The 19,946-nt window shown below is 33.4% G+C and overlaps 1 protein-coding gene across 2 annotated transcripts in view; it reads right to left on the bottom strand.

The window, feature by feature from the left end:
- Window positions 1-560: 560 nt before the first annotated feature.
- The window catches only part of UBE3A (ubiquitin protein ligase E3A), a gene marked incomplete at its 5' end in the record, with an annotated part of 59,660 nt that continues 40,274 nt past the window's right edge, over window positions 561-19,946 (bottom strand). Inside the window, 7 exons of one of the 2 annotated variants that reach the window (XM_079700210.1) lie at window positions 561-1,324; window positions 2,341-2,484; window positions 10,566-10,639; window positions 10,735-10,890; window positions 11,978-12,142; window positions 12,758-12,963; window positions 16,058-16,202. In XM_079700210.1, coding sequence (XP_079556336.1) covers window positions 1,204-1,324; window positions 2,341-2,484; window positions 10,566-10,639; window positions 10,735-10,890; window positions 11,978-12,142; window positions 12,758-12,963; window positions 16,058-16,202 — 1,011 coding nt within the window. In that variant the 3' untranslated portion in view covers window positions 561-1,203. The remainder of the gene's footprint in view (window positions 1,325-2,340; window positions 2,485-10,565; window positions 10,640-10,734; window positions 10,891-11,977; window positions 12,143-12,757; window positions 12,964-16,057; window positions 16,203-19,946) is intronic. The other variant, XM_079700211.1, reaches the window with a different exon arrangement.

Consider the following 19,946-nt stretch of genomic DNA (forward strand, 5'->3'; position numbering starts at 1 on the left):
TTTTCCATAGTACATGAAAGTATTATTTAACACTTACTTTTTGAAATAAACTTTAATCTTTGGGGACAAACAATGTAAATAGGACTTAAGAGTAATAGTTCCATTCACTTCCAGGTCTCTGCTTACTGTATGATTAGGTAAAACAAGGCACAGTAGCCATCCTTTCCATTATGTTCCAACACTGATCATGTGCCTTGATAAAATGGCTGATTAGATAAGATGATGGCAACATGAAGGGAAGACTTTGGATTGTCTATTTAAAATGCGGGTAATAAGCAATTAATAAAAAATTTATTTTAAGTGCACTTTCACATGCTTTATGTTTATAATAAACAACAAACTTCCTACCTTTCTTGCAAAGGGTTTGACTACCATTTCTTTTGGCCAAATGCACTTTTCCCCAGTAAACTTAAAACAACAACAACAGTGACGACAACAACAAATCCCTGTCCTTCCATATACTAAGAAAGAGGATTGGCTACTGAAACAGTTCATTGCAAGACACATGAAGACGACATACTGTGGCATGAGTTGTTTTTAATTTGTTGTGCTGTTACTAAAGTAAAGTTCTGAGGGCTGCAGTTAAACATTCCAAGTTCTCCCTTCCATCTTTATTGATTTTAAGATTTTGCACAGAAAACTCTTTGGGGACTAGAACAGCAGCAACTGCATCACACTGTTTTCAAGACTTCAAGTTTCAAAAGCAAATTGTTTAAAAAAAAAATACAGCTCCTGATTTGAGTTAGATACAGGGACAAAAAAATAGCACATACTTGAAGGTTACATGGTCTACAAATGGTGGCAATATTTTCCTTGGGAGAGTAGTTTGTTGGTATATATTTTTTAAATATGCAAAAAGGCTCAACCTCAAGCAGTAATAAACACAAGCAAAAGTGATTTAACCCTTAAAATAAATATTCAGAAAAACCTCTCTGTACATACAAGTGAAAGAAAAAGTAACACTTTCACGCAAAAAAAAAAAAAAAATAATAATAATAAAGGATTTGTTCATATAAGTAGCTGAAATCTGCTGTTCCAGCCCACGTATCCCCAATAAAGAAGGGAGGCACAGACATAGGTGACTACTGTGGTTCACTATTTTACAGCCTTTTTGTACTGGGTCACTATCACCACCAATTTTATCCCTCTTGTTATATTTATTAAAATTTTAAATTTTTTTCTCCCCCCCCTTTTTTTTGTTTTTTACAGCATGCCAAATCCTTTGGCATAAGTGATGGCCTTCAACAATCTCTCTTTAAGTTTTTCTTTGCTTGAATATTCCGGAAGTAAAAGGACATTAAAGCAAGTATGAGATGTAGGTAACCTATATAGAGAGAAAGGGGAAAAATAGGAAAATAAGTCATGGGAAATACGCTCAGTATTAAATGATCCTACTTTAGATGGTATATATGTTGAGATGGTTTGCAATGCAGACTATACATTAATAGAAGTCATGGATAAACTTTCTGCTCTTGCCATATAACTACCAAACAGCAGTTTGTCTCTATCTCATAAATTACTCAATGCTAATAATGATGATGGTTGATGATAACATATTGCATCCACAAAATTATTACTACATACCAGATATTGTTTTAGGTACTTAACCCTGAGAGCTCGTTTAACTAAATTTTCTCACAATAAACCTACAGACTGCGTGTCAGTTTCCCCACTGTAGAGTTGAAGTAACTGAGAAGTTATGTAACTTACTCAAAGGTGGAGGTAATATATTCAAACCTCGTTTCCAAAATTTCAAAGTCTGGGCTCTTTAATGCTTATTAGAAATATTTCTTTATGATTATGTAATTCATTTGATAACCAATAAATTTACATTAATGCCAAACAATACAGACAATACCAAATAATGTAGAAAACTAATAGAAAACTAATAATTCAAGCTATTAAATATACTACTGCTCACATACGGTCGCTATGCACCAAATGTTAACTTACACAATGGAGAGGAAACACAATGTAAGGACTATGAAATTGGTGATTCTAGCATAATATAGGGCTGAATAGACAATCTCCTGAGCCTCAACTTTACCATTCTAAATAGATGACATAATATGGCTTTCAATTAAAAAATTCTCAATCAAAAACTAATCACACCAATTTTTAAAATTTCAAATCAAGTGAAGTCCATAATAATTTTTAACCTGGCCAGTGTTTAAAAATTTTCTCAAACATTAACAGCAAAATATTCTCTGAACTAATGTTTCATGTGATTTGGAGATTTCTATATAAAATTGCAAAAGTGCTCAGAAGCTTCCAGATACATCACACATGTGTAATGTGAAATGCAAGGTTTTCAGTATACAGTCACAATTTAATAATTACCTTTCTGTGTCTGGGCCATTTTTGGCTATAATCATCTTTAATTTTCCTAGTCCGCCCACAGGTGCCCTGTCTGTGCCCGTTGTAAACTGCAAGAAGAGTCTTTTCTGCTCATCTGTAAATGAATGAACGATTTCCCAGAACTCCCTAATGAGAAAAGATAAAACACTGATTTTAGTTTGGCATTCATTATAATGAGCACTAATGTAAGTTTATGATTTGCATTAAAACCATAATAGGAGATAACCTGGAAGTTAATATCAAGTACCCTGAAGATTCTTTTCTGGTCATCTAGGACCTAGGAATTCCACTACACAAATTTATCTTAAGGAAACGGTTTTTAAAAATATAAAAGCTTTTGTTCATCACTACATTTATCTACAACAGTAATAAATGGTAAACCTAAGTGTCCAACAAAAGGAAATAATTATGTAAACTGTAAATATATAATCAGTAACAGACAAAAGACAAAATGTGTGTACTGTGAAAACTTAACTCCGGATGTCTTCGGGTGTGTGTGTATTTTATTTACCCCTCCTTCTTTATTTTGTCTACGTGTGTATATACATTTTATTTACCCCTCCTTTGTTTTCTTTGTCTGCTCATACCTTACACAACTTTGGGGGAGAAGGTGATACAGATTAGAGACAGAAGAATAGGAAAAGAAAAAAAAATAAAAACCCACACACTGAAAAGTACTAATATAAAAGTATACAATTATTATATAATCAATATCAATAGTGTGTGCTGTGGAAGGGGAGATGGGGTATTATTCTGATATATCTGTCACCTGCAGTTATTTTAAGAGAATAATTTAATCCCTGGCATTCCTAAAACCTATGTGATAAAAGTCATGTTATAATGATGCTTGTTAAACTTACTCTAAAAACAAAATGCACGCACATTAAGAGCAATCCTGGCATGCTTGTTTGAATAATAATCCATAAATTTAAAAAACATACTACTTCTCAGATAAAAATTTTTAAGATTTTGGAAAATAATTAAAAACATTTTTAATTGGTGAAAGAATACATCTTTTAAATTTAATTTTTATTTTATATTGGAGCACAGTTGATTTACAATATTGTGTTAGTTTCAGGTATACAGCAAAGTGATTCAGTTATACATATATTCATTCTTTTTCAGATTCTTTTCCCATATAGGTTATTACAAAATACTGAGTTCTCTGTGCTACAGAGTAGGTCCTTGTTGATTATCTATTTTATATACAGTAGTGTGTATATGTTAGTCCCAAACTCCTAATTTATCTCTCCTCCCACCTGTCCCCTTTGGTAACCATTAAGTTGGTTTCAGAAGTCTGAGTCTGTTTCTATTTTGTAAATAAGTGCACTTGTATCATTTTTTTTAGATTCCACATATAAGTGATATCATATGGTATTTGTCTTTCTCTATCTGATTTACTGCACTTAGTATGATCATCTACAGGTCCATCCATGTTGCTGCAAATGGCATTATTTCATTCTTTTTTATGGTTAAGTAATATCCATTGTACATATGTATCACATCTTCTTTACCCATTCCTTTGCTGATGAACATTTAGGTTGCTTCCATGTCTTGCCTATTGTAAACAGTGCTGCAATGAACACTGGGGTGCATGTATCCTTTCGAATTATCCTTTCCTCCAGATATATGCCCAGGAGTGGGATTGCTGGATCATATGTTACTTCTATTTTTAATTTTTAAGGAACTTCCATACTATTCTCCATAGTGGCTGTATCAATTTACATTCCTACCAACAGTGTGGGAGGATTCCCTTTTCTCCACACCCTCTCCAGCACTTATTTTTTGTAGATCTTTTGATGATGGCCATTCTGACCAGTGTGAGGTGATACCTCATTGCAGTTCCTATTTGCATTTCTCTAATAACTAGCGATGTTGAGCATTTTTTCATGTACTTTTTGGTCATCTGTATGTCTTCTTCAAAGGAATGTCTATTTAGATCTTCTGCCCATTTTCTGATTAGCTTGTGTTTTGATCATCAGCTGCATGAGCTGTTTGCATATTTTGGAGATTAATCCCTTGTTGGTCATTTCGTTTGCAAATATATTCTCCCATTCTGTGGGTTGTCTTTTTGTTTTGTTTATGGTTTCATTTGCTGTGCAAAAAGCTTTTAAGTTTCATTAGGTCCCATTTGTTTATTTTTGTTTTTATTTTCATTATTTCAGAAAGATATTGATGCAATTTATGTCACAGAGTGTTCTGCCTATGTTTTCCTCTAAGACTTTTATAGTATAGTCTTACATTTAGGTCTTTAATCCATTTTGAATTTATTTTAGTGTTAGAGAATGTTCTAATTTCATTCTTTTCCATATAGCTGTCCAGTTTTCCCAGCACCACTTACTGAAGAGACTGTCTTTTCTCCACTGTATATTCTTGCCTCCTCTGTCATAGATTAATTGACCATAGGTGTATGGGTTTGTATCTGAGCTTTCTATCCTGTTCCATTGATCTGTATTTCTATTTTTGTGCCAGTACCAAACTGTTTTGATTACTGTAGCTTTGTAGTATAGTCTGAAGTCAGGGAACCTGATTCCTCCAGCTCCATTTTTCTTTCTCAGGACTGCTTTGGCTATTTGGGGTCTTTTCTGTTTCCATACAAATTTTAAAAATTTTGTTCTAGAAAATGCCATTGATAATTTGATAGGAATTGGATTATCTGTAGGTTACCTTGGGTAGTATAGTCATTTTGACAATATTGAATCTTTCAATCCAAGAACATGGTATATCTTTCCATCTGTTTGTGTTGTCGTTGATTTCTTTCATCAGCATCTTATAGTTTGCGGAGCACAGGTCTTTTTTCTCCTTAGGTAGATTTATTCCTAGGTATTTTATTCTTTTTGATGCAAAGGCAAATGGGATTGTTTCCTTAATTTCCCTTTCTGATCTTTCATTGTTAGTGTATAGAAATGCAAGAGATTTCTATATATTAATTTTGTATTCTGCAACTTGACCAAATTCATTGATAAGCTCTAGTTTTCTGAAGAATGCATTTTAATATTTATTTGAAAGTTCTTTCCAGAAATTTGGCAGAGAATGTCCTACTTCCTACGTCCATAATTACAATTATAGTTTTTGATATTCTAGTATTTCAGTATACAATTTCTATTACCAAAATGCTAGTATTTTTGTTGGTGCAATGCCATTATTTCTAACATAGCTTAGCAGCTTTATTAGAATTCTTGGCTCTCTCCACTTCCTTGCCCTGACACTCTAATATCCTCCCCACCCTTCAGTTCTTGCAAACCCCCCATTCACCTAGAGAAAAGAATTTAAAAAAAACTACACAACAGTAAACTGGACATGGAACGTACAGGCACATCTCTCAGGAAGGAGAGAAATCATACCACAGTTTAGGTCATTCCTTTTGGGTGGCTGGCAAGAAAAAGCAAGTCTGCTGTAACCCAGAGCCCTTTGTCAGGGCAGAAAAGCTTCCTCACCCTTCAGGAGTGTTCTAAAGCCAAACTGAATCAGCCACACCTGAAGAGGCAGACCAACGGGTGCCCTTGAGTAGAGGAGACAAACCCTAAAGGAAGTAGCAGACCAGCAGTGGTCACTGTGATGAGTTTAGCTGTTTTTTTGGTTCTTTCTAAAAAATTAGAATTTAAAATATTAGGGTTACTACTATCAATTTATATAATGAAAACACTTACTAAGCAAAATTCTTCTTTTCCTGTAAGTGTTAAGTTCTACATTAAAACTGTGAACTAAGAATGCAACTATTTAGAAAACTGAAAATGAAAAAAAGAAGCTTTTCTGTTTCTACATTAAAGTGGTAGCTGTATTGATTGCATCCCACTCACATCTTCTAAAACCCATCCAGTACATAAAGGAGACAAAGTCCAATAAAAACACCCATAATCTATGCCTAAGTTAACTAGAAAAACAGAGTGGAAAACTCAAACTGACATGTAAACTGGAGTTTATATACACCTGAGTCCACACTAGCAGAGTCCAGCAGGAGCTATGTGGAAGAATGGGGTGTGCAGAATAACATGGGCTAGGGTTCACCCCAAAAGGGCAGAGCCCCACCCCAAGAGTGAACTACTAAGGGCAGGTAAGAGCACTGGCAAGAGGAAAGTATCTTGGACCAAATATGGCAGTCTTAGGAAGACATCATGCCTGAAAGGGATAGGGGGCACCCTGGAAAGCAGAGGTATCCCTTGAAAGTAGCTTCTGGTTGTAAAGGGATGAAAGCAGCTGATGAAAATTGGCCCTAGTCAGGTAGAAGGCACTGGGCCACATAAACACACATGGAACTCAGTGAGAGATGGGACAAATCTGAAATAGAAATTAGAAGTCTCTAAAATACTCAAGAAATATGCAAAATAAACTTGGAAATAAAGCTAATTTATGTGGTAACTAAAGGAGAAACAATATGACCAAAATTTCTACTATGGACATAGGAGGTCAGAAACAGAAAAGCAAAAATAAAAAGTATTTTAAAAAAACTAAAGAAATACAAAGTATTTAACTGCATAAACATAATAGTTTTCATTTGCAAAAAACCCCTGTAAGCAAAGTCAAAAGACAAATGACAAACTAGGAAAAAATATCTGCCAATTTATTCAAGTGCTAATGTCCCTAATATAAATATAAAGTTTCTAAAAATCAAAATGAACAGCAAAATGAGCAGAACTATAAAAATTACTAACAGCTCTTAAGTATAAGAAAAGATGCCCAACCTCCCTCATTCATAATGAGAAAACCACAAATTATAATTACACTGAAATGCCATTTCTCAACTAACAGACAGGTAAACAGCTGAGTTTAACAACACACTGGGTTTGGGGAAATTGTAAGAAACGAGATACTCATATATTACTGGTGGGAGTGCAAAATGTCACAATTTCTGTGAAGGAGAATTTGGCAGTATTTAGCAAAATTACATATGTATCTACCATTTGGTTCACCAATCCCACTTTTAGCACCAATTCCCAATTTAATGATGTCTCTACATATGTATGGAATAATCCGTATGTAAGATGATTCACTGTGACATTCTCCTAACAGGGTTGGAAATAACCAACATGTGTGTCTACACAATACGACAGTATTCAGCCACACTTTTTTTTTTTACTGCTAAAGTAAAAAATGTAATAGGACCCAGGGTCTCCTAACAAAACAGCCAAAATGTCCAGCATACAATCCAAAATCACCTGTCAAACCAAGAACCAGGAAAATCACATGAAAGAAAGAGAATCAACCAATGTCAACACTCGGATGAATAAGATACTGGACAAAGATTTTAATGAGGTCGTCATAAAAATGATTCTACAAGCAATTACAAGTTCTTGTGTTTCAAAACTGAAACATCAGAAACTCTCAGCAAAAATTAGAAGTTATAATAAAAAAGAGCCAAATGGAAATTACAGAACTAAAAAACAGAGTAAGAGAAAAATACGAGATGGGCTCAATAGTAGAGTCAAGATGACCAAGGATAAAAATCTGAACAAAAGAGAAAACAGACTGAAAAAAGATAAATAGAGCCTCAGGTACATGTGGAACTATGACAAATGACTGAACGTTAGTATCATTAGAGGCATAGAAAGAAAGGAAAAAGAGGGATTTCTCTGGTGGTCCGGTGGGCAAGACTCTGTACTCTCAATGCAGGGGGCCTGGGTTTGATCCCTGATCAGAGAACTAGACCCTGCATGCATCTCGCAACTAAGAGTTCACAAGCCGCAACTAAAGATACCACATCCACAATGAAGATCCCGCATGCCACAACTAAGAGTCGGTGCAGCCAAAATAAATAAATAAAGGAATATTAAAAAAAAAAAAAAAAAGGAAAAACAGAGTGGTACTGAAAAAGTATTTCAAGAAATCATGGCTGAAAACATCCCGTGTTTGGAAAAAGACACAAAACCAGACTTAAGAAGCTAAGAAACCCCAAATAGCACAAACAAAACTGTTCTTCAGAAATAAAGGGGAAGTCACCCTCAGGCAAAGGAAAACTAAAAGAATTTGTCATTAGCAAATCTGCCTTTGAAGACTAACTAAAGGAAGTGACAAAAGATGGACTCTGAGGCAAACAGAAGAAAGAATAGAAATAGTAGAAATACAGGTACATACAACAGACTACCATCCTCCTCATGAATTTTATAAATCATATGTGATGACTGCTACAAAAATTATAACAGCATTAATATTCAAGACAACGATATTTAAAAGTGGGGTTTCCATACTTCACAGGAAGAGATTTTGATAGCAATATCACATATGTATAATGTAATACCAACAGCAACCATGAAGAACACTATACTAAGCAACACACACAAAAAAAGAACACTAAAATCATGAAATCCTTAAAAATGTTTAAATAACTAAGTATCCCACAGAAGGCAAAAAGATATCAACAAGGAACCATAAAGAAGAAAGAAACAGAAAACAAATAAAATGGCAGACTTGAGTGCTAACATATCAATAATTACCTTGAATACAAATGGCCTAAATATACCAATTAAAGGCAAAGATTGACAGATATGACTCAGCTATTTTTAAGAAACTCATTTCAAATTCAGCAACATAGATAAGTTGAAAAGTAAAAAGATATATCATGCAAACAAAAAAGCAAAGCAATACAAAACCAGGAATGGTTACAGTCATATCAGATTCAGAGCAAAGAAAATTACAAGACATAAAGAGAGACCTTACAAGGGAGGGAGACGCAGGAGGGAAGGGATGTGGGAACAGATGTATATGTGTGACTGATTCACTTTGTTATAAAGCAGAAACTATTTAAAAAAAAAAAAAAAAAGAGAGAGACCTTACATAATGATGGGGGTGGGGGTGGGGAGTCAAATTAGAAGTATGGGATTAACAGATACAAACTACTATACATAAAATAGATAAGCAACAAGCATTTACTGTACAGCACAGGGAATTATATCCAATCTTATAATAACCTATAATGAAATATAATCTGCAAAAAAAAATCACTATGTTGTACACCTGAAACTAACACAACATTGCAATACTGCAAATCAACTATACTTCAAAAAAATTTTTTAAAGCATTCACATATGATCTTAAGATATGTATCAAGTAGGAATTATGTTATTATAAAAGATAGAAATAAAATTAAGACCTTAACTTAAAAAGTAATTTCTCCATAAGGAGGAGCACAAGATATCTTCAACTATTCTAAGGGAAATATTAAGATGCTACACAGTCATAACTATCTGTGATCAATAATATCACTAACAGAGATACTGCTGTGATAATACTCACAAGTGAGGTTATCCTTTCATCATGTTATCTCAACCCTTTTATGGGTCACCTTTGAACTTCAAGTAAACAGCAGAACCGTGGTTGCTAAAAGTAAAAAAGCTCACGACTGCTGCTAGAAACGACCAAGGGTGTGCTAAATAGAAGAAATATCAGTAACCTCCCACGAACCAGAATGAAGAATAAAATAACAGAACAAAAGAAAATAACAGAACATAAAATAACATAAAATATTATTTATTTCTAGATACAACTGATATTCATTATGGCTTTCACACACTTGAGTCTTAGAGTAATAACCTTCAGAGACAACCTCCAGGAATGCCTTCCCACCTCACTCCACCAGTGACTGCTAGAAGGGCATCTTTGTCCCCTTAAACCCACCTTAGCAGGAAAGGAAGAAGCCTATGTCTTTCAGGACTGGACAGTAGTAAAGAAAAGAAGACAATAGCATTTGCTTGGAAGCAGTTAAGACTGGGAATCTCTGCTTCTTTCTGTGAGAATTTGGAGTCTTCAGATGTACAATAACAATTCTAGTATGTACCTTGCCATGTTGTAAGGATTAAATCAAAGAATGTACCATTTCACACAAAAGATGCTTCATATAGGGTAGGTAAGTAACATTTCACAGAGTTCAAAAGAAAGGAGAAATACTCGGAAGTGATAGTTCTATTTTCCTCATCATGTAACTGGCAGTAAGCACATTCTAACCAGAATTACTAGGAATATGAGATACTTTATACCCCCAATGCAGAAAAAAACATCCCACTTACATAAAACACATCAGTCAGGAAATAAATCACAAGATTAACAATAAGAACTGGTGATTGATTATATTACAAATATACCTCCAATTTTATAGATTGAGAATTTGTGAGTTTGCTTATTTGGGAAGTAAAACCTGGAGACAAAGGTCTAAAGCATAAAGCACACATCCCTTTGGTGAATTAAATCTTCCTTTTAAGAATTAAGCACCTTACCTAATCACAACAGAGTCCCTGGTATAGCCACCGTCATATTCTGTAGTTTCTTCTAGTGCTTGGAAATCTAGATTCTGCAAATTCAAGAAAACATGTCTTAACATCTACACCACACCATTACAAACAATTAATCAACAGAAGATATTTTTGCAAACCCTTGCTTTCTTACCCGGCTTCCACATATAAGCAATTCAATTTCCTCTGGTCTGAATAAGTACTTTAAAGGAGATTCATTGGTCACCATATGAAAACCTCTCCGAAAAGCCTTGAACTGCTTTTCTACTGATTTATTCAGAATGTAGTCAGAATAGAGATTGACAAATTCCTGCAGAAAATATTAACCACAAGAGCATCTTATAATATGCAGTACAACAAAACACAACGAGCTACAGGGCTGCATAACTTTTTTGTTTTTATTTTCCCAAAGAAACAACATTCAAGAATATTTTTTAAAATTCAAACTTTACACACACAAAGGAAAATACTTTTAATAAAATACCTTTAACAATTTCACAGCTCTCTATTATAGTCAATACTGAACTGTAAAAAGGCCATGCACAAGTAAGTTGATACAATTTTAAAGTTCTCTCAATTAGGTATGCAAACAAAGAGACATTTAAACCATTTACACATCAATTTATAAAAGCTAACATTTTTAATAAAGTGCAATGTAGTGGATATGTATAAGCAAACAAGGAAGTCTCATGTTTTCTATTCTAGAATATTTGGGGAGCTGCCTACTGTATCCAGTTCAACAAAAATATTGGCGTTTTCATTGATACACAAGCTACTATACCAAATCATAAATGGAAAATATAGTTTTGTATCCTTAGTGAATATAATATTTTATCAAAAATTAATATAAACACACACTTACTAAAGGTTTTATATATATCATAATTTCCCTGTTATGTTCTGGGTTATTCCTGTTTCCAGATGCATACTTTTCTAGTCAACAGAAAACACGAAACTGATTTCTTTAAAGTATTCTTTAGTACTTTTCAGATGTATACTTAAGGCACATATATGTGCGAGTACACTGAATGCAATTATCATCTGTTTGGTTATAAGGACCTTAATTACAAGGTCCCTGTTTCCCTCCCCTCTACAGCTCAATATGAGAAACACCCCACTTCATGCTTTATACCACAGCCACACTAAGCCATTCACTACCTCCTACGCATGCCTTCTTTCTCTAAAAGGGGCTTAGTGCCCAACCAAGTGCTCTCATACCAGCTTACAGCCAAAATTTAGGAAACTGTGGTTATTTCCTTTATAATAACTTGGTTACTTGATTTCTTGGGTCTCTGTATGGATGGTATTAGATACTCCTTTAAAAACTACAAGCATATATGATTTAAAATTCTGTTAATAAAGAGAAAAGACAAGGATGACATAAAAACATTTATTACCTTCCTGTTTTCATTTGTAATTGGAATTTTATCACCATTTTCCTTTAGATCATACATCATTGGATTACCAAAAAGATCCGTCTGAGATATCTGGAAAGTGATCATCATATCATCTTCCACATTCCCTTCATACTCCAATAAGTCTTTTAAACTCTGATATAGCACCTAACAATCAGAAATGGAAAATTAAGGCTACCACAGAACTACAAAATACAACAGTTTGTATCACTCTTCTTGGGAAAAGATTAAAAAAAAAAACCTTTAACAATAAAAATTAAAGCATAGATAGTATTCCTGTCAATGGTTTATATGTAGAAACTAAAGAAAGGCTGTCAGTCATTGGTGATGTCCCATTCTCTGCTGAGAAATCCCACACCAGCTACTTAGCAATGGATCTCACACTGCGCTCTTATGAGAACTTTAGAGGTGTCTCAAGGTTAAAGAGCGGCTGTAGCCACCAGCCCCTTACTCAGCGCAGCTCTAACTGGGCAATTTCATGATTTCATTAAAAACAAACAAACAAACAAAAAATTAAAAACACTTTCCTACAGAATCAATCTTTACAAAGCCAGCTTGCTGACAGCAATATGTAAAAAAGTTCCCCTTCGACTTTTTAAGTGTTCATGGTACTTCAGACAGATTAAAGCAACTTTATCTTACTAGGTATAGATATTAACAAAGGTTCCAAATGAAAGCTTTAAAATTTTTATATAAATGAAAGTCTTTATTTGCTTTTAAATAAAATCTAAAAGAGAGAAGAAAAAATGACCAAAGACTTACAGGGTGAGAGTCTCCCAGGTCAAGAAAAGTTCCTTTTTTCCCCATTAGCTTCCTGTAGACAACCATGGGAAAATGTACATCCAGTATACAGTTATTGTAAATAGCCAGACCCAGTACTATGCCAATCAGAGTGAACTGACCCTCAGTTTCAAAAGAGGATGGATTAAACCAAAACAATTTTGTAGATTCATCATATGTGAACATACCTATAAGAAATGATTTTTAAAAATACATTACTTTCACATTTTATTACAGACTGATGAACAAATATTTATACATATAAAATATAAAAATATACAATAATTATACATGTAAGCTTATGTGCACTACGTATAGAAATATTTTTTCTCTTACATTGGCACTTGAGAAAACAAAGTTCAAATACATATGAATGTTATAAATTGTGGCAAATGGTAGCATATATTTTTAAGAAGCCAAAGAAATAAAGTAATAAAGCATTTTGGTGGCATTTTCTAAGAAGTTAGGGAAAATGTTCATTAAATTCAAGTTCTCTCATCTTCTACTAACACAAATGAAAAGTTAATCTGCATTCACACTTTATCCACTCAATCGTTGAAAAATAAATGCAAAAGGAAAAAAGGCTAATCATACTTTGAAAATGTTTCACTTATAAAAACATATTCAATCCACACATACTGCTTTAAAAAACAATTTTGAATTTCATTAAGTAAAAGTCTGTGTTTTCCCCAAATTGCACAATGGTTCCATGAAGTTTTTCCAGCACCTTTCTAACAAAGATGCCAAGTACTTAAACTCAGGTAAACTTGATAAACTTAGATTATGCCCCAAAACCAAACCCATTTAATACACACATTAACTGTGAGCCAAGTAAAACAAAAGTAATTTGTATTTGTAGTCTTCTTTCAGTTTCACATGGTCTTCGCTATTTTAAATGCAAGCTTGGAAACCTTTTTGATATCACTCATTTAAAAACAGGAATCTGAATAGCCATTACCAAGGTAGATTTATCTCCTTCCCTTTAAAGAAATATCTAAGATAAAAGTTAAATGATATTTTAATTGAATTAACAATTTCATTTTACTAAAAATGTTTTTCACTTGCTACTGTGAAACTGAATGAAAATATTTTAAGAATTAGGTCTGGAAAAGAGGGGGAAGTTCCAATAGAACAAACTTTAGAAATCAACAGAGCATATAAATCAATTTATAAGTTTTTTAAAAGCTTTGAAAATGTTTCTTCATTTTCACATTCAGTTTAGGTTAAATATAAAGGGAAATTTAAACGGTCCCCTTGATCATAAGAACATGAATTAAACTAAGACATTTTTCTAATGCAATTTAATGTTCATGAAATAACATTTTATAAATTATCCAATTCATACTTGAATTTCAGTTTACATCCAACTTTTTCTGCAGGCCTAATTTACAACATCCACTTAAGTGCTTAAAAACTTCATTTAATTATAAATATGGTATTAACAGAGTCAGAACAGTTAAAAATAATTACAATTAATAACTTTGATGAAATTATCACAAATGCATGCCCTTGGTCTCAAGGGCAATAAATTACAAATTAATCAGAATGTAAATTACACAGGTCACTACTCTCATCTTTCTGTGTGAAAGATAATAATATTAAAGTTCAAGGAGATACCATTTGGGGCACATTTATTTTCAGGTCCCTGGAAGAAAAGCTCCATAAAGGGTGGCTCTTCTAAAATATTCCTTTTTGATATTTCTATTGTCATCATTTTAATTGTTTTACTATCAAGTGGAACTGTTTAATGTATGTTTTTTCTTAAAAGTATTTCTGCATATAATGTAAATATACTTTATAGCTAATGTTTAACTTTTTTAGATACATCAGAACCTACAGCTAAAGTTTACCAAATTTATGAAGCTCATAAATTTTCTATCTCAAAAAGGGCATGGTTCTATGTGTCTAGGTTTACCTTGAATGAATTACATACAAAATGGCATAGCTTTCTGATTAACAAACATTAGCTAAAATACAAAGTCTTAACTATTATATTTATGTCATGAACTCAAAATGTCTATTTTCATTTGCAAGTAGACTAAGAGCAATTACAGAAAAGTCAATTCACTGTACATACTGAGAATCAATAGACTTTAACGGTCCAATTCTCAAAGCTTAAGGGAAATGATCTGTATACTCTCTGCCACATTCTTCACAATTATGATGGTAGCTTTTGAGAAATTCTTTTCCTGTAACTGTCATGCATTCAATTTTAAAAGTAAGCAAACCCAGTAATCAACTAGTTATACTGTAGAAATTGAATCAGATCAGAATTATACAATAGTATACTACCTAAGAAGCTGTTGTCTTTTTCCTGTTCTACTTTGCCCAGTTTGTCTATTACTTTGTCTATCAGTGAAACCCAAATTCTTCACTTTTAGACTGATATATTATAGATCAGTCTTTCCCAAACTGTGTTCAATGAAAACTCTTCTGGGAAGCAAATACTATTAGATGCAGGATGGAAGAAGGGTTCTGGAGTTCAAAAGTTTGGGAAAACATTACAATATTAAGCCCAAGAAATCCTGTAGCAAATAAACCAAATTAATTTGATATCAGCCAGTGTTTCCAAACTTTGAAGCATGATACACTTGTGAGACAATCTCAACAGTCTTCAGACCATTATTCAATGGAACTCTTGTCTCAGAAATGCTATGGGTCAGACTTCCCCGGTGGCCCACTGGTTAAGAATCCACCTTCCAGGGGCTTCCCTGGCAGCACAGTGGTTAAAAATCCACCTGTCAATGCAGGGGACATGGGTTCACTCCCTGGTCCGGGAAGACCCCACATGCCATGGAGCAACTAAGCCCGTGTGCCACAACTACTGAGCCTGTGCTCTACAGCCCGTGAGCCACAACTACTGAGCCCACGTGCCACAACTACTGAGCCTGCATGCTGCAACTACTGAAGCCCACGCACCTAGAGCCCATGCTCTGCAACAAGAGAAGCCACCGTAATGAGAAGCCTGCGCACGGCAACAAAGAGTAGCCCCCGCTTGCCGCAACTAGAGGAAAGCCCACGCGCAGCAACAAAGACCCAATGTGGCCAAAAAATAGAAAATAAAATATTTGTCTAAGTTATCTAAATAAGAACTTGAATAAATGAGTGATGCAGGATCAATCCCCAAAGTCCACAAATTCAGTCATTATCTGTGACTCTAGGTAATCCATACCAAAATCTCCTTCTGTTGCTCTTCGTAACTGAAAATATTTATAAACCTAGGTAAATAAATTCTTAATTCAAAAAGATATGACACCATGATCACATCACTAAAATATTTACCAATATCTGGATTGAAGATTTCCTCCACAACCAGCTGAAAAAATTCTTTGGAAACACCTCCCTCATCAACTCCTTGTTCTCCTTCAAATTCCACATACAACTGTTTCTTCAAGTCTGCAGGATTTTCCATAGCGATCATCTCTAGCTAGTGAGTGAAAAGATAAAGTGAAAAGGTGAATGCCAGTATTAGGATGAAAGAAAATAAAAATAAGGTGTAGGGGTAGGGAGCAAATAAAAGATAACACTTTTGATATATTTTAAATGAAAACAGAAAGCAAACTGGTAAAAAGCCAGTGAAGGCAAAGATTCAGTCTCATAGATAATGGAAAAATAGGACAGAAGAAAAACCGGCATAGAATTCTAAAAGGGTTACTTTCTAACTACTGATCTGTAATGAAATTAACATACAGTAGAAAATCAGAATTAGGTTTTCTGTTAATTATGTATATAACAAACCTGGGCAGTAAGATTAGGACATGGAAAAAAGTCAAGATAACAAAAATGCCTAAGTAGCTACTCAAATTATTTCAGGGAAAACAACGGCATATAGAAGTTTGACTTCAAAACTGTTCACTTGTAGTTCTTTATGTTTACTAGAATAGAAACTCAAGAATTAAGTCTTAATATCTATTAAACCATAAAAATACATTTAGGGAAGCAGTTTATGGTCTCCTAATAGCACCTTGGGTACAAATTACCGTTTTAATGGATTAGAACATATTTTATATCCACTTTTTTTTGAAAGCAGATGAGACATATACTTGCCTATATCCTTACTCTTTAACTTCTTACTAACAGTTATCAAACCCCAGTTTCAACATTTCTTCAACTATAAATCTTTACCAAATACTTTTTGTATCTATAGAATAATATGATTGCTCTCAGTTATTGAGATTAATCATAAAATCAACACTGTATTCTAATGTGAAATATTTATGCTGCAATTTGTCTTATGTGTCTGAAATTTACTAACAGCATGCCTGACTGATCATCCACCTTATTTGCTAAAGTGACTTTAAATCTGCCAAAACAGAATATATTTAAGCGTGTTCAGGTTTTTGCAACTATTCCAACTAGAATCTTTAGAATGGTTTTGAGCAATGCAAACATCATCAGAATAAGTGTACTATAGTCAGTCCTAAAGTAATTACTTTAAGTAACAGCACTGTTTTGTACATTCTAGTGTGTCTATAAAAAATAAAATAAAATCTCACAAATTCATGATTCAGGTCAGTTGCCCTAGATCAATGTTTTTCAAGCTGCCAACTGCAATTCATTAGTGGGTAGTCCAATCCATTTAATGCAAACCAAATAAGGGAAAAAATCAGAATGCATTCCACATAGTACTGGCACCTACTGTTCTGTGAAACTTTTGCTTCAATTATATGTACAGGCAGATATGCATATGAGTACTGGAATGCTATGTAAAATATCTCTTACTAGGGGCAATCAAAAACATTTGAACAAAGGTCAAAATGATCTCCTGGATATCTTCGACTTCTGCATTCTATGATTCTGTGAATTTAGAATCTTTAGCTTTAATGAATGTCTATCCCGTACAACAGTGGTATCTACCATTTGCAAAATCATTTTTATGCCAAGTTGTATTAAGATAATTTATCTTTGAGACAGTGTCGTTGTGGAAAGATTGAGTCAGTCCCAACTGTCACTTAACAAAATTTTTTAACCTTTAAATTTTAGCAAGGAACTCAGTTGAGCCTGTTTCCTCATCTGCAAAGGGGGAAAAAATTAGGATGGTATTCTTCACACTGCAAAGTTGTGAAGGCTTAATAAGAAAGAATGTATGAGAAAGAGTTCTAGAGTGGGTGATATTGTTAAGATAACACATCATATTGTTACCTTTTAAAACACCTCTGCTCTTTGAACAAAAAATTATCAATTTGATTTTATAGCCTAGTCTCAAATTTTGAAAATAACTTAGGAGAAAAAAAATAGTTCCAGTTGGAAACCTGTATCAAGTCACTGGCTATAAAGAATTCCAAGGACTAAGTCAGAATTATCATCTTAGCTCAAATGTGGTTTACCCATCAGGCCAATATCCCGTATTGCCATGAAACGCATTGTTTATTTCCTTCTCCCAGTTTCCACCTGCCTAGGTGTTATAGAAATGTACATCAATGTTTATGTACACCCTTACAACACAAAGACAAACCTGCTTCTATCAGGTACAGCTATTCCAAGGTGGAAAAAAATAATTATCTGTTATTTAATTATGTGTCCTGTATCTCTTCCTCACTAACATTCATAACTGAGAGCTGACTCTGTGTCAATGTGACTGTACTTTTTAAAGGATTTGATGTAGTTTCTAAAGGATTCAGAGGCCCCGTGTTCTAGTCTTAGCTCCACACAAGACACTTCGTATCACAAGTGAAGCAAGTTTATCTTCACTCTTAATAAAATATTACATTTCTGTCCATTCCCACCAATCTGCACTCCATTCTACACCTTGAATGCCAAAAGAATTTAATGCAATATGTTCTATTATTATAATTATAAACAAGTCACTTTATCTCTTTTAGTTTCATCTGTAAAATGAGCATAAAAATATATCAATAAGTTAATGTATGTGAAGCAAAGATGAATTCCCTGCACAACAATTCTTTATAAATACTAGCTCTTATTATTACTTTTATTTATTGGCTCTCAAATTTTTTTCAGGCTTGGCTGAAAATTTAACGACTCAGCTATAATGGAACAAAAATATTCCGGTATTAACAACAAAACAATATATAGCACTTAATATGCCAGGACACTTTACACGTATCAACTCACTTAATTTTCATAAGAATCTTATCAGGTCGGTAATATTATTAACCCTATTTTACAGATGCATACCCTGAAGTAATGAGATTCATAAACTTGCTCAAGTCAGTCAGTAAATGGTAGAACAGAAATTCTAGACCAGGCAGCAAGCTCTTTCCTATGCTTTATTGCCTCTCCTCAATGACTAGCAACAATCTTTTTTAAAATATTGATTTTCATTGTTATGCTCTTCTGTATATTTCAATCTTTTTTTTTACAATAAATATATATTATTTTTAGAATCAGGATATATTCAAATGCAAATATTCGTAGAAAGAATGATTTGAAAAATAGACTGCAACCAAATTCCGTGGGTGAAAATTTCCCATTATTATTTATTTTAGATTATCATTCTCAGATATACTACGTGGTTCTATAAAATATGGTATAATTTATGACATCAGTAGCCTATCTTTTATAAAAATTACTTTTGTGGTAACAAACACATAACAAAATTTAGCAATAATTATTTTGACAAAGGCCATTATTAACGGACTGCATTTATTTTTATTTTCCTTAAAAACAAGCACTTCTAATTCATTGTTCAATTAGAGAAGACTTAAGAATTAAATAGTAAAGGTATATCACTTTATGTAATAGACACATACCATTTAAAATTGAATTTTTTTAATCAAAAGCTATCTTGAAGGCAAGAGAATATTTGGAAATTGGAAGAATATGTGAATGAACAGTCTGAAAGAGGAGAATTTGCATGCATCCTTTAATTAAATTCATTTAGTACACAGACCTGGATTTTTACATATAGGTTTTCTTAAAGTAGGGTACACTTTGTATTAATTTAATATGGAGACTGGCAAAAGACAGATTATGTCAAATGTATCCTGATTCATAGTCGGAAAAAAAATACCTTAATGGTATGGATATTTAAGTAGAAGTAGTAGTATTCAGATAAAACAGACCTCTCTAATACTTAAGAATGCTTAGGATCCATAAGAATGGCTGGCTTAAACTACTTCAGTCAACTTACTAGAATCTACGTTTAAATACTTTGCTAGTGAGTACATTAAAACTATTGACTGGAATGAGATTTTTAGATTACCTGGAT

Source organism: Hyperoodon ampullatus, assembly GCF_949752795.1.
Source record: "Hyperoodon ampullatus genome assembly, chromosome: 3".
NCBI classification, from domain to species: domain Eukaryota; kingdom Metazoa; phylum Chordata; class Mammalia; order Artiodactyla; family Ziphiidae; genus Hyperoodon; species Hyperoodon ampullatus.